Source organism: Engraulis encrasicolus, chromosome 18 (genome assembly GCF_034702125.1).
Source record: "Engraulis encrasicolus isolate BLACKSEA-1 chromosome 18, IST_EnEncr_1.0, whole genome shotgun sequence".
Classification (NCBI taxonomy): domain Eukaryota; kingdom Metazoa; phylum Chordata; class Actinopteri; order Clupeiformes; family Engraulidae; genus Engraulis; species Engraulis encrasicolus.
Genome location: NC_085874.1, coordinates 40,174,986 through 40,188,714, shown reverse-complemented (window position 1 = coordinate 40,188,714; position 13,729 = coordinate 40,174,986). Strand labels below are relative to the sequence as shown.

Below are 13,729 nucleotides of genomic sequence, written 5' to 3'. Positions count from 1 at the left end.
CAACCTGAGGCAGCTCACATGATGTCCCTGGCCAACGAGGCAGGTCCAATTCAGTCAAGCTGTCTGCTTTCACCATAGAGTAGTACTGTGTGCTGTGCATATAACAGCAGCCAACGTCTCATAGACTCCATATGATAGGAGCATCTGAGCTACCACTGACAGACGCATCGATATGTCAGCTTGGTACAAAGCTGAGAAGTGAATTATTTAGTAGATTGAACGTAGCTGAATGCACACGCACACACACACACACACAAACACACACACACACGTACACACACACGCACACATACACACACACGCACACACACACACACACAAACACACAGACAGACATAGATATATAGAAGGGCGGTGTGCGTGTGAGTGTGTTTGGTGGCTTGCTTTTGATGAAGTCAACACATAAACAAATGACAAGCAGACACATTTGAGGTTTTGTGCAGAATCGCCGAAATAACCATACTATCTCACGTTATGCATGAGCTGTTTGTCTATCCATTTCATTCATACACATGACGAATTTTCTATGCTGCTATATTAACTTACAAAAAAACTGTTACTCCATGATGATTGCCCAGGAATGCCAGTTAGGCATTTGAGGAGGATTTAAGAACGTGGACAATACAGAAAGAAAATGCATACCGGTGTACAAGCTGCTAATGGCAAAACTTAGTACACGAGTGTACAGTTACTACACTCAGTCACTTTATTTGCTGGGAAAGTGGCTAGCAAGCTACTCAGCTAAGCAATTTAGCTAGCAGAAGTCATATGGTGCATTGAAATCAGCGAGTCCGCGCCTGAGCAAATTGGGGCCGAGCACTGTGCATCACAGCACGAAATCAAATCATCCCGGATTGGATATATGCGTTTCAGTTTTAAGGTTTGCAAGACAAGAAAGTTATCAAATAGAGTCGGCTAGAGGTAAAGGTTGCTGATTTAAAGAAAGCTAGTTTTGCTATGCAGAGCATAACTACATTACACTACATTCACTAGTAGTTATCCTCAGCAAAATGCAGAAAAAAACAGAACCGACATTATTAGTGAAAGCTTAACTTTCACCATAGCTGCTAGATGGTTCTGTTTACTTTAAACGGCAGAAATGTATACTTCCTTGCGGTTTCCATGTGAACCCATTGGGATACCTTTCAATTTGAAAGCATGAGATGAGACCTTATCCAAAATATTCCACATATTTAAAACATATTTCCACTCATCCACATCACTGCTATTTCGGGACTTACCAAAAAGCAGTTCCAGTTTTCTTCTTCGAAAGTAAGTGTCCAACGCTTTCACAAAATCCCCTCAAAGCGCTACTTTTCCACGTCCTTCAACAGTGTATCAACGATCTTTCCCAAAGCTTCTACCCCTCCCTCGGAGTCACTAGAAAATGCACTCAAATCAAGTTGCAGAGCCCCGCCTCAACTCCAATGTCATTGGCTTTCGGGAATAGCAGGCGTTTCGCGCCAGCCAATTAAACTCACGAGTTCTTGCTCAGAGTGTCCAATAGAAAACTTTGAATTACTTTTGGGGCGGGCGAAACTATGCGTTGAATGGACCTTGTCAATGTATGGGGGATTAATAAATCTTTCAATACTCAAACAATAGTAGTTTTTGTCTGAAAAAGTAATATATTACAGTTTAACACAAAACATTGGCACAAACATCCACACAATGTCTGCACAGGTCATTTCACTCACAAGTTGTCAGTGGAGCTTAAAAGAGGTGCAGACCAATATCATTAATTTAGAAGTCTGGGTCCAAGGCATAGGTCCAGGGAACCAACAACCTTCCATGCAAATAGAAAAGGATGCACAAGTAGGCCTATGTGGTGATATATGCTATAGAAAGGTTGGTAATTAATATAAAGGAAATGTCGAAGTAAAGTTTGGTTTTCAGGTGTTGAATTTCGATTACTCTGTCTGTAGGCTACGGATGTCTGCACATGAAATACAATACTACAATAATGCAAAATTGAATATTGACCAAACCAGTTTCCTGAATGCAACATGACCCTGGGTCTCTGAAACAGATCCTACAGCGACACCCTGTGGCGAAAGGGGTAAAACGCTTTTTTTTTTTTTTAACCACCAAACACGTCACTGACCAACACCCTAGGGTGGTTAATAACTAGTTGTTTATTCCAAACAATTGTCTTCTGCTGTCCTATACACACAACATTAACAACATGAGCTCCTTTAATGATCCCATTAATCCTACTGTAAATGCCAAACTCATAGAACTAAGCAAACCCATGCAAACAAACACAGGCCAAGTGAAGCATCTCCTCATCGATAACAGTTCAGCTTTCTCATGTGTGCCATTATGCCACTTCATGAGATGGACTTTGAATGCTTCAAGTCTGGCTTCATTAATTAAGAGTTACTGGCACTAGGCTATTGTTTTTCTGTGTAGGTCAGCTATTTGTTTTGTTTGAATTTTAACTTATGATAATAAAAAAAATAATTTGACCACATTACAAAGGTAATAAACTTTATTGGCATAATTTCATCAACTTCATCAATTTCATCAACTATTGCATCATTTAAGACAAACAGTTGGATTTATTCTGGATTTCTGGAACATGTTTAGGCTACAACTTGCATCACTTGGCAAATTAAATTATCCAGATATTTTATCTTCAAAGACAATAAAATAAATAGCCTATATAATCACATAATACCAAATACATACAAATAAAAAGTACACTTTACAAATGGCAACTGCAAATAAAATATTCTGAACATTATTGACGGTTTTATAGTAGGCCTATTGCATAACCTTAGTTCTGTAGTCAGTATACAGTTTCCATTTGACATTTGAAAGGACTCTGTTTTCACATGGACACCAAAACCATCCAATCGGTTCCAGAGGTTCCAGTTCCAGTTCTAGAATGGTCCACAGGTTCTGCTTCCAGAATGTTCAAAAAGGTTCTACAGGTCAACCCTCCTGTGAGTCCCTACTTGAAGGGATCTTCCAGGGTCGCTCTTCGAATAATGGAACACCTGCAGCAACACAACAGCACTTTTACATTTCAGCTTTCAGTCTTTTTTCTTGAAAGGTGCACTGTGTAGGATGGTGGCCAGAGTAGGTAGTGCAACAATCCTACTCATTGAAACTGTGCAGCCTGCAGCCTATTTCATGAATATTTACTAAGCAATAAACAAGTTTTACTACTATGACCAAAACTACTATTACACAGTGCACCTTTAATATTATGTTGGGCTTTTATGCCTTTGTTTGAGTCAGGACAGTAAACATGGTGGCAGGAAAGCAATGGGAGAGAGATGAAGTAGGATCGGGAAATGACCTTGAGCCAGGATCGAACCTGAGGGGAAGACAAGGCTGAGTGGGCCAGTGTGCTGTACTATTACGTGGCTCAATGGGCTAGAGCAGTGCATGGCTGAGTGGGCCAGTGTGCTGTACTATTACGTGGCGCAATGGGCTAGAGCAGTGTTTCTCAAACAGGGTGCCGAGGCCGGGAAACGTGGCTGATGAATAAATTATGTAATTTAACACATATTTGTCTAAATTAATAAAGTATTGCTTAGTCAGTGCTCAGTGGAGTCATTCATCTGCCATTTACTGTCAAAAAAGTAAATTTAGGTCGCCCCAGTAAGCTGCTACTTTGAACGTAGGTTGTGTGACATCTCCAAATGTGTTACTTTTCTAAGCTTTTATGGTATCCGATGCGATGCCATGTTGCAGCTTGTTGCTTAGGGGTGCCTTGAATATTTTCAGTAATTGAAAGGGTGCCTTGCCTAAAAGAAGGTTGAGAAACACTGGGCTAGAGCACTGCATGCTGCGGAACTGGATTCGATTCTGGCCCGGAGTAATTTCCAGATCCTTCCCCATCTCTCTCTCTCCCCACTAATTTCCTGTCTCTCTTCTCTGTTCTGTCTGAATACATAAGTTAAACGAATAAACATAATAAACATTTAAAAGCTCCAAAATATATATTTGTATAAAAAAGAAACAGCCTGGGTCCCCAATGTAACAGTATGTTGCATGTACATGTACCCCACAAACGACCAAAGCGACCAAGTAGCTGAGGTCGTTCAAGAAGTTTTGCAACAGATTCACTGCATTCGCTCTGGGCGTGATATTGACATGTTTGATTTAGCTAATCATGTAACAGCTCTGGCTTGTCAGCCTAGGGCATTTGAAGATATTAACATTTCGATTGTTTTTTTTTTGCCAAATTACCTTATAGCTCATTACCATAATATTAGCTGTCTTTTAATCGATGACATAGGCCTAATTCGTCCAACCCTTCATAGAGAAATAATGACTTCTGTTGCTCTGGTCGCTTTTGGTGTAGCCTACATGCACGGCCAAGGCCAGCTTTCAGTCATTAACACTTCTGTTCAAATATACGTAATTATGAAAAAGCCAACAAACAAGACTTTGCAGCAACTTAACACCCAAAACGCCACAATTAAGCACTTTCTATGGAAACAAACAGTTGTGTTGCAGATTTTGCCTTCCTGTAGTTTTGAATACCCATTCAAAGACAGACAGAAGATACACCATACCCTATTATAGACTTAACGGACAAATATACACAGTCTAACTGTTTCAGTGTTGTTTTGGCTGATGAAATCAATTAACTTAAAGAGACACTGTGTGAGATTTTTAGTTTTTCATTTCCAGAATTCATGCTGCCCACTCACTAATGTTACCTTTTTCATGAATACTTACCACCACCATCAAATTCTAAGTATTCGTTATGACTGGAAAAATAGCACTTTTCATACATGAAAAGCGGGATCTTCTCCATGGTCCGCCATTTTGAATTGACTAAAATAGCCATTTTTAGCTGCAAAAATGACTGTAATTGGGCCATACTAGAAAATATTTGTATATTACTTAGTAAACTTTCATGTAAAGATCAAATTTGGCAATAGGCAGCCCAATTTCAATAAGCAGCATAGTTGCAGTACCTTTTTTGACCATTTCCTGCACAGTGTCCCTTTAAACAAACAACACTACAGCCATGATGGACTGAAGTCGCTAATATGAACGTACTCCGGAAAAAGACAATGTAAAACGAATTCGCTAGGAGGAATCATTCTAATTCTCCCTGAGATCGACTGTAGACCTAGAGGTAAGGCAAAAGGCTGTCCTTTGATCTGGGTCACCTTGTGCGAAGAAGAGATCCCTGAAGAGCTTGGATAGTTGTCCTACATGAGAGGCAAACTGGGGCATGGATGAGAGAGATCGCTCCCAGTTTTACAGAGACAAGATGTCCGCCCAGGGAATACAAGTGAACTCTACTGCATAGAAGCCTGCGAGGAACGCGGCATCATTCTACTAAGCCAATAATTAGTTACTCAACCAACTGCAACACTATGCAAAAAGGGCTTGCAAAACGATCATGACTAACTTTCTGGCTATGGTACTTTTTAACATCACATCACAACACTTGTGACAGGTGAAACACAGATCAACATACTGCAATAGAAAAAGGTTGTACGTGTACATCACTTTTCACTGATAATTTGAAGCAGTTAAAAGACAGTATTCTTTTGGCCAGAGTACCCGAGAAACAATATTTGCATCATTTCAAAAACAATCAACCAAAATAAGCATCCTCTCAGCAAGCCATCACTGTTCTGACACGACATACAGAGAAGAGGAGTAGTTGCCCCGCCAGGACACAAACCTTAAGAGTTCTGAGGTACCAAACTGGGGCTGTGAATGAATGTAATGTTATCTAGTGCATGTCATGATATGCCATCTATTGTCATGTCATGTCATGTCATGTCATGTAATATTATAAAATATAATGTCATGGTCAGGTGTTGGCCTTACTAGGTGGGCTCCTGTAATGTCATTTGTAGAGAATTACTTGTGCACAACTCCAGGTGCTGAACAAAAAAATATGTATTTGTGGAAAAAAGATTCGCACACTCCTTTGGATGTTTTCTTCTTTAAGTTATTTTTTCTTTTCATTCATTCTTTGGGAAGCATGATGACGTTTCGACCATTGCTTTCCAATGAATGAATAAAAAGAAAAAATAGAAAGAATCCAAGAAGAAAAAATCCAAAGGAGTGTGCAAATCTTTTTTCCACAAACACTCCTGTAATGTCATGTCATGGTCAGGGGTGTAGTGAATGAAGTGAAGGGCAGCACTCCTCAGATTTTTCTTTGTTTATTCGCCTATGAACGATTCGGTCAGAGCCCTTCTTCAGCGTGTAATGGCGATCCTCATGATAGTGTGAGCGTGTCTCCTCCACTTCACAATGGTCAGGTGTTGTTCTTACTAGGTGGGCTCCTGTCATGTCATGGTCAGGTGTTGGCTTTACTAGGTGGGCTCCTGTCATGTCATGGTCAGGTGTTGTTCTCACTAGGTGGGCTCCTATAATGCCATGTTATGGTCAGGTGTTGTTCTTACGGGGTGGGCTCCTATAATGTCATGTCATGGTCTGGTTGTTCTTACTAGGTGGGCTCCTGAAATGTCATGTTATGGTCTGGTTGTTCTTACTAGGTGGGCTCCTGTAATGTCATGTCATGGTCAGGTGTTGTTCTTACTAGGTGAGCTCCTGTGTGTCCGGAGGGAGGCCCTGAGCCCCTCGGCGCTCAGCCTGGGCACTGGAGGCCGCACAGGGGCCGGCCGTATCCCAGCATTCCATTGGCCACTGCGGGCCAGGCGCTCCGCCGCCTCCTTGCTGACGGGGTACTGGTCGGGCTCGGCGCTCCGGACGGCCCAATCAGGACGCTTCTTTTCCCAGGCCTGCTGATCCATGGACAAGAACATCTATGGGGAAAAACAAGGGATAGATAGATAGATAGATAGATAGATAGATAGATAGATAGATAGATAGATAGATAGATAGATAGATAGATAGATAGATAGATAGATAGATAGATAGATTAGTTGAGAGTTACTTGTGCACAATTCCAGGTGCTGAACAAAAAAATATGTATTTGTGGAAAAAAGATTTGCACACTCCTTTGGATGTTTTCTTCTTCAAGTTATTTTTTCTTTTCATTCATTCTTTGGGAAGCATGATGACGTTTCGACCATTGCTTTCCATAGATAGATAGATAGATAGATAGATAGATAGATAGATAGATAGATAGATAGATAGATAGATAGATAGATAGATAGATAGATAGATAGATAGATAGATAGATAGATCTTCACATATCTTTGGTTGAACACAGGCAGGGCTCTAAATTAACACCAGCTGACCAACTGCTGGTGAAAAATCAGTGTGGCTGGTAGAGAAGACCAACTTACAGTACAAGCCACTTTCACCCATTAGTGAGTGTGTGTAGTAAGATAAACATCTACTAGCCATTTTGGCTGGTGATGCATTAATTAAATTTAAGGCCCTGAACAAAGATATTCTGAATCTGAATCTGACCTGGTCTGTATTGGAAATAAAGTGCGGTAATAAAACATGCAATCTCCTTGGTGACTCGTTCCGCTGACTCTGCCAGAGTGAGTGAAAAATATATACAGAACATGCGCGTTGGAAAAGACAGTCAGGGGTGTCGTTCAGGGGGGTAAAGTAAAGTGTGACTGAGTCACCAGGGCCCCATATATATAGAGGGCCTACACACAGTCCGAATTTTGAAGACACTGTATATGGCTGTGGGGGTCCATTGAAGCTGATTGTGCGTAGGGCCCAAAATGTGCTGCTACGCCCCTGACGACAGCCACTGGGCACAGGCGTCAAGCTGCACCATAATCGTGTTTGACATTAGGGCTGCACAATTATTCGAAAATAATCGAAAATCGTGATAAATTAGTGAAATCGAAGTCGACATTTTAATCGTGATTTAATCGTGGCAATAGTGACCTACCTTTGAGAGCGTCCTTGAAGCCAGAACATACTGACAGGCTGGTGTTTCTGGCCAGAAATCTGTCCACCTAAGTTTCATGCTATTGCCTTTACATAATTATTACAATAAGTATTATTGTATATGATTCATTCTTGGTTATATTTCATCTTATTATAATTTTCAAAACAATCTGCAAAAAATCAATAATCGTGATAAATAATCGTGATTACGATTTTGACCAAAATAATTGTGATTATGATTTTTTTCCATAATCGTGCAGCCCTATTTGACATGGACTCACTTCTCACCAAGGACATGCCTAGGATGTGACAATGGCTTCTGTGTGGCACAGGACATGAAACGGTATGACATCGGATTGAGGCAATGACATATGCGACGATACAAATGGTCTTTTTCAAAAATATAGATTTTTTTGGTCTTTTTTGATAGGACAGTGAGAGAGGTGGACAGGAAGCGAATTGGGAGAGAGGCGGGGAGGGGGCCGGGAATCGAACCCGGGTCATCCGCATGGCAGGCGAGTGCCCTACCAGTTGGCCACGGCAGGACCGATACCAATGGTCTACTGCTGATGGTTTATTGTTAGACATCACAAGAGCTAATATTCATCTACAGTGACAGCCTCCTAGTGTTATTTGCTAAGCTGTAACAAACACAGCTTCATCAGTCAGTTATGCTAAGCTAACCTCGAGGAGGATGGATTTTATAGGGAAAATAAGATGCGAAAAAGAAAATGCTAAATCAACACACTTTCCATTATGCAAGGGCACGTGTGCACTGCATGAAAGCAGAGTCCTCTTCAAACAGCAGAGCATTTCATGAATCTCATCTCATCCAATCTCGCTACCTCTCCACTCTCCCTCCCTCCGTCCCCTGCTGTGGCGGAGATCCATTTGCATGATTTCCCATGTTAATCACGTCTGTGCCTCCTGCCTGCAAGGTACGGGGCTCACAGCAGTCCATGTATGAATCATTTTCTGGCTTTCTACAATCCCTCAAGGTCACAGCAAAAGTCATGTTCAAACATGGAAAATGGAGGTCACTTGCGTTCTAGCCTTCTTGGTGCCCAAAGTCCAGGATGGTAGACATACTGTACTTTGGTAGACAATAAACACAGTCCAGGATGGTAGACATACTGTACTTTGGTAGACAATAAACACAGTCCAGGATGGTAGACATACTGTACTTTTGGTAGACAATAAACACAGTCCAGGATGGTAGACATACTGTACTTGGAAGACAATTAAAACAAATTGGTCCGCTTCAGAAGGACTAGGCCAGGGAAGATTGGAGCACTCACATGCTCTTTTGTTATTTTATTGTAGTGCAAGCATAACGCCTTACATGGTGCGTCCACTTTAGAGTCATGTGAAGTTCACACTTTTCCTGTGGTCTGTGCCTTGACTGGTAGAGTACCTTAATTTGCCCACCACCATTCAGATGGATGGATCAGAAAGGGCTGACTTAACATAATGGCAATGGGCAAGTCGTAACGAATTACTGAAGACTCTGTGTGATGTCATAGCAGTCACACCCCTGCGGGCCAGGCATGTTCTAATCACCACTCAGACTGTGTTTGGAGAGAATCTGATGAAGGTAATCCAGCCACGAAATAAGACAAGGATTTTAAGTGTGCAGACTTCTCAGTCCGAAAACTACAGTCAGCCTTTGTCCTGCACCTTTTCCTGGGATGTGCACAATCTTAACCTTCAACTCAATTTCATAGTAGAGTCATTATGACTGGGAAAATTGCAATTTTTCAAAAATGAAAAGGTGGATCTTCTCCATGTCTGCCATTTTGAATTTTTAGCTGCAAAAATGACTGTACTTTGGTCATAGTAGTAAATATTAGATTATTACGTTGCAAATATTAATTAAAAGATCAAATTTGGCAATAGGCAGATTTAATGAGCAGCATATTGCAATACCTACTCTGGCCACCATCCTACACAGTGAACCTTTTAAGTTTTGTCAACAACTAGCCTTCCACTGGCTGAATGGTGTGAATTATGAGACGACAACAACAACAACAACAACAACAACAACAACAACAACAACAACAACAACAACAACAACACACAACTGAATCCTGAACACCGTCCTCATGTGCAATAGAAATGCATTCGGCTTACAACATTTCATTCTATGGCTATCATCAGGCAACACTGTCTGTGCCTATGGGGCGACGTAGCTCAGTGGGCTAGTGTGCCGTACCATTACACCATGGACCAGGCCCGGGTTCGATTCCGGACCGAGGTTGTTTCACCATCCTTCCCCATCTCTCTTTCCCCACTCATTTCCTGGGTCTCTTACTGTCCTGTCTAAAGAATAACGGTGTTAAAGCCCAAAATATATTAAAAATAATGGCCTAGTCGTGGCTCTAACGGCTGGGCACTGGATTACTATACCGTTGACCCGGGATTTGAATCCAGTCCAGCTCATTTGCCGATTCCTCCCTGTCTCTCTCCCTTTCAACTCGCTTCCTGTCTCTCCTCCACTGTCCTATCATGAAAAATAAATAGGCTTTATATACATTATATCAAAAGAAAAATCTTGTCTGTGCCTTACCAGGGACTTGGCCTTGCGTAGTTTATATGCGGAGGCGGAGAGGGCCTTCTTCTGGGTGGTGTTGTCCTCTGGGGGTGCTGTGCTGCTCAGGTTGATCCTCTTCCCTTTCGCTCGACTGCAAACACACAATCATGACAAGTGAGTGGAATCTCCAAGTGCAGATGTAGATGATCCATGTTTCCACAGAACTTTGATGTCATAAAGCGCAAAGGCAAACACGTACAAGCACAAGGAAAGACATGCACACACACACTCAATACACACACACACACACACACACACACACACACACACACACACACACACACACACACACACACACACACACACACACACACACACACACACACACACACACACACACACACACACACACATGCACTCTCTCTCACACACACACACACACACACACATGCATGCACGCACACACACACATCATCACCATGAAAGAAACAGCGACAGAAACAACAGTGACAGCCTACTACCCAACTCATATTATTTTGATCAAAGTGAAAATATGATCAGGATGCATCATGTGGACCCACGTAAAAGAAAGAATCATCTGAAACACAAGTGTGCACAATTCACCAGAGAAGTAACACTTCTTCCTCTAACCATTTCACCACACAGGAAAGAGGCATCTAATATGAGCCACTCTCACTTGGTAAGGCAGGGGCATGGAGTGGCTTACCATAAATAGTAGGGAATGCACAAGTAGCGTGTTTGTCCACTTTTTGTGCAAGTAGCATTTGCGCTGCACCATTAGAGGCATCTAATGTGCTGTACGCCTCAGTCCTCCACATACTGGAACAGGTTAAGTCCAGCCTTTAGGCTACAAACCAGGGGTGCATTTCTCGAAACCGTAGTTGCTAACTTCATTAGCTACTTTGTTGTTTGCAATGCAATTTCCAATTGGCAACTATCCAAGTTGCTAACTAGCTAACAACTTTGCTTTCGAGAAACACACTCCAGACCGGTTTCTCCAGAGTAACAGGGCTACTGCATCAATGCCCAGGTAATCCAGGCCATGCGATACACTATGACCATGACCCTCATGTGCATCCACACAAGGCTGCGTGACCTAAACAGGTGTCCCTGTTTATTGCCTTCTAATCCCACCCACCTAGCACACAAATGCCTCTTTTCCATTGTCAGTTTTCTGGTAAGCCTACAGCTCGACAGAGTGCGGCTCGGCCACCACTTTTGCTTTCCGATTGGGTACAACACAGCTCAATCGAAAAGCAAAAAGTGGAGGCCAAGTCACACTGTGTCGAGCCGTAGGCCTACCAGAAAACCAGCAATGGAAAAGAGGCAAAACCGTGGTGCATTTCTGGAAAGCGTAGTTGCTAACTATGTTAGCTACTTTGTTGGTTGCAATGCAATTTCCCATTGGCAACTACCAAAGTTGATAACTGCTAACAACTACGCTTTCCAGAAATGCACCCCTGTTCTCCCTCCTACCATCAGGGGAGCGCTACTGCAGTGCCGCATGGGGTGCCGCACAGTCAGACTGGGAAACAGCTTCTTTCCACAAGCCATCAGATTCTTTCAAAGGCTGTCTGTCACTAGCTCTACATCACATACTTGTATCTCCATTGCAGCTCGTGTTGTGTGTGTGTGTGTGTGTGTGTGTGTGTGTGTGTGTGTGTGTGTGTGTGTGTGTGTGTGTGTGTGTGTGTGTGTGTGTGTGTGTGTGTGTGTGTGTGTGCGTGTGTTTGTGTCTGCATGTGTGTGTGTATGTATTATACATGTCTGTATACTTGGAACCTTTCTTGGAATATAGCCTACAGTATTTCACTCTATCTAATCATGAAAGACTGTCCACTGTTAATGGCTGACATCATGCCCAATGTCTTTTTATGCAATGGGAAAATGTGTTGTTTGGGGTAAATGTGATGTGGGAATCTGTCTGTATTGTGTTTGATTTCAAGTCTTAGACTCCATTTACTAGAAGAAATGTCTCCCCCGGGGGACAAAAAAGGTACTACTACAGTATATTTTACTGATGTGTCTTACGCTCGGCGCGCTTGTTGGATGGGGTCTGAGAGAGAAAAAGAGAGTGAGAAAGAGAGAGAAAGACATAGTTGGATAGGGGTTAGATGAAGAGACAGCAATATGTGTCTTATACTCGGGGTGCTTGTTGGATGGGGTCTGAGACAGAGAAAGAGAGAGAGAGATAGATAGATAGATAGTTGGATAGGGGTTAGATGCAGAGAAAGCAATATGTCTTACGCTCTGCGTGCTTGTTGGATGGGGAGAGAGAGAAAGAGAGAGAGAGAGAGAGAGAGAGAGAGAGAGAGAGAGAGAGAGAGAGAGAGAGAGAGAGAGAGATAATAGGATAGGGGTTGTCTGTCTTACGCTCTACGTGCTTGTTGGATGGGGTCTGGGTTCTCCAGGTAGTTAAAGCGTCTGGTGTCTGTAGGATGCAGGTCTGCATGTCTCCAGGGAGGCGGTCCTGCTGTGCTTGCCCCGCCCACTGAGCTACGGATAACCGTAGTAGCAGTAGTAGCGACACCTCTCCTGGAGCGACTCTCTCGTGGTTGGTTGGCAGATGACGTAGGGGCCAGTTCCCGGTCTTCTTCGTGGCCAATCGCGTGCACTTCAGGTACAACGAAGGCCTCTTTCACTGGAGTCTGGGAGGACACAGACACAGATAGACCCACCCATCCGCTGAGTGTAATATACAGAAATGGGCTGGAATATACAGTGCAGACCAACAGTATGTATAACTATTCTCCTCACAGTCCCCAGACTTAAAGGACAAGTTCAATCAATTTCAATATGCTGTTGTATCGCTCACGCTACCCTTGACTTGTCAGTACCCGGTGATGCCACATTTTTCGGCTCAGCCCTTTCCGAGATATGAGCTATTCTAATGGGGGCAGCGTTTGTTTACATTTTTTTTTAAATGAACATAGGCCTACTCCAAATATTTTCCCAAAAGGTACCGCTGTTTGGTAGTTGTCTGCTGATGTTGCATAACCTTTTGGATGTTTTTGGAAATAAATACAATTGTTTTTTTGAAATGTAAACAAAGCGCTGCCCCCATAACAAAGACCAGCATCTCGGAAAAGGCTGAAGAAGAAGAAAAAAAATCTCAGGTACTGACAAGTCCAGGGTAGTGTGAGCATTACAACTGCATGTTGAAATTGACTGAACTGATCCTTTAAATAAGTGGGTGAAAGCATTTTCCTGGTGACCCAGCCATTGTTCGAATCTACTGAGCACTACTGACTATTAGGGCAGTCATGGGTAAGCGGTTAGGGCGTCAGACTTGTAGCCCAAAGGTTGCCGGTTCAACTCCCGACCCGCCAGGTTGGTGGGGGGAGTAATTAACCAGTGCTCTCCCCA

General features: G+C 42.6%; 2 protein-coding genes across 3 annotated transcripts in view; both read right to left on the bottom strand.

Annotated features, from left to right (window-relative positions):
* The window catches only part of fam49a (family with sequence similarity 49 member A), a 79,253-nt gene extending 77,868 nt beyond the window's left edge, over window positions 1–1,385 (bottom strand). For both annotated transcript variants that reach the window (XM_063223619.1, XM_063223618.1), the window contains exon 1: window positions 1,242–1,385. The gene's annotated coding sequence lies outside the window, so the exon portion shown is untranslated. The remainder of the gene's footprint in view (window positions 1–1,241) is intronic.
* Window positions 1,386–2,501: 1,116 nt separating this feature from the next.
* The window catches only part of fbxo16 (F-box protein 16), a 21,435-nt gene continuing 10,207 nt past the window's right edge, over window positions 2,502–13,729 (bottom strand). Inside the window, exons 6-9 of the mRNA XM_063222512.1 lie at window positions 12,737–13,011; window positions 10,379–10,493; window positions 6,533–6,758; window positions 2,502–3,002 (exon numbers count right to left, since the gene is read on the bottom strand). Coding sequence (XP_063078582.1) covers window positions 2,938–3,002; window positions 6,533–6,758; window positions 10,379–10,493; window positions 12,737–13,011 — 681 coding nt within the window. The 3' untranslated portion in view covers window positions 2,502–2,937. The remainder of the gene's footprint in view (window positions 3,003–6,532; window positions 6,759–10,378; window positions 10,494–12,736; window positions 13,012–13,729) is intronic.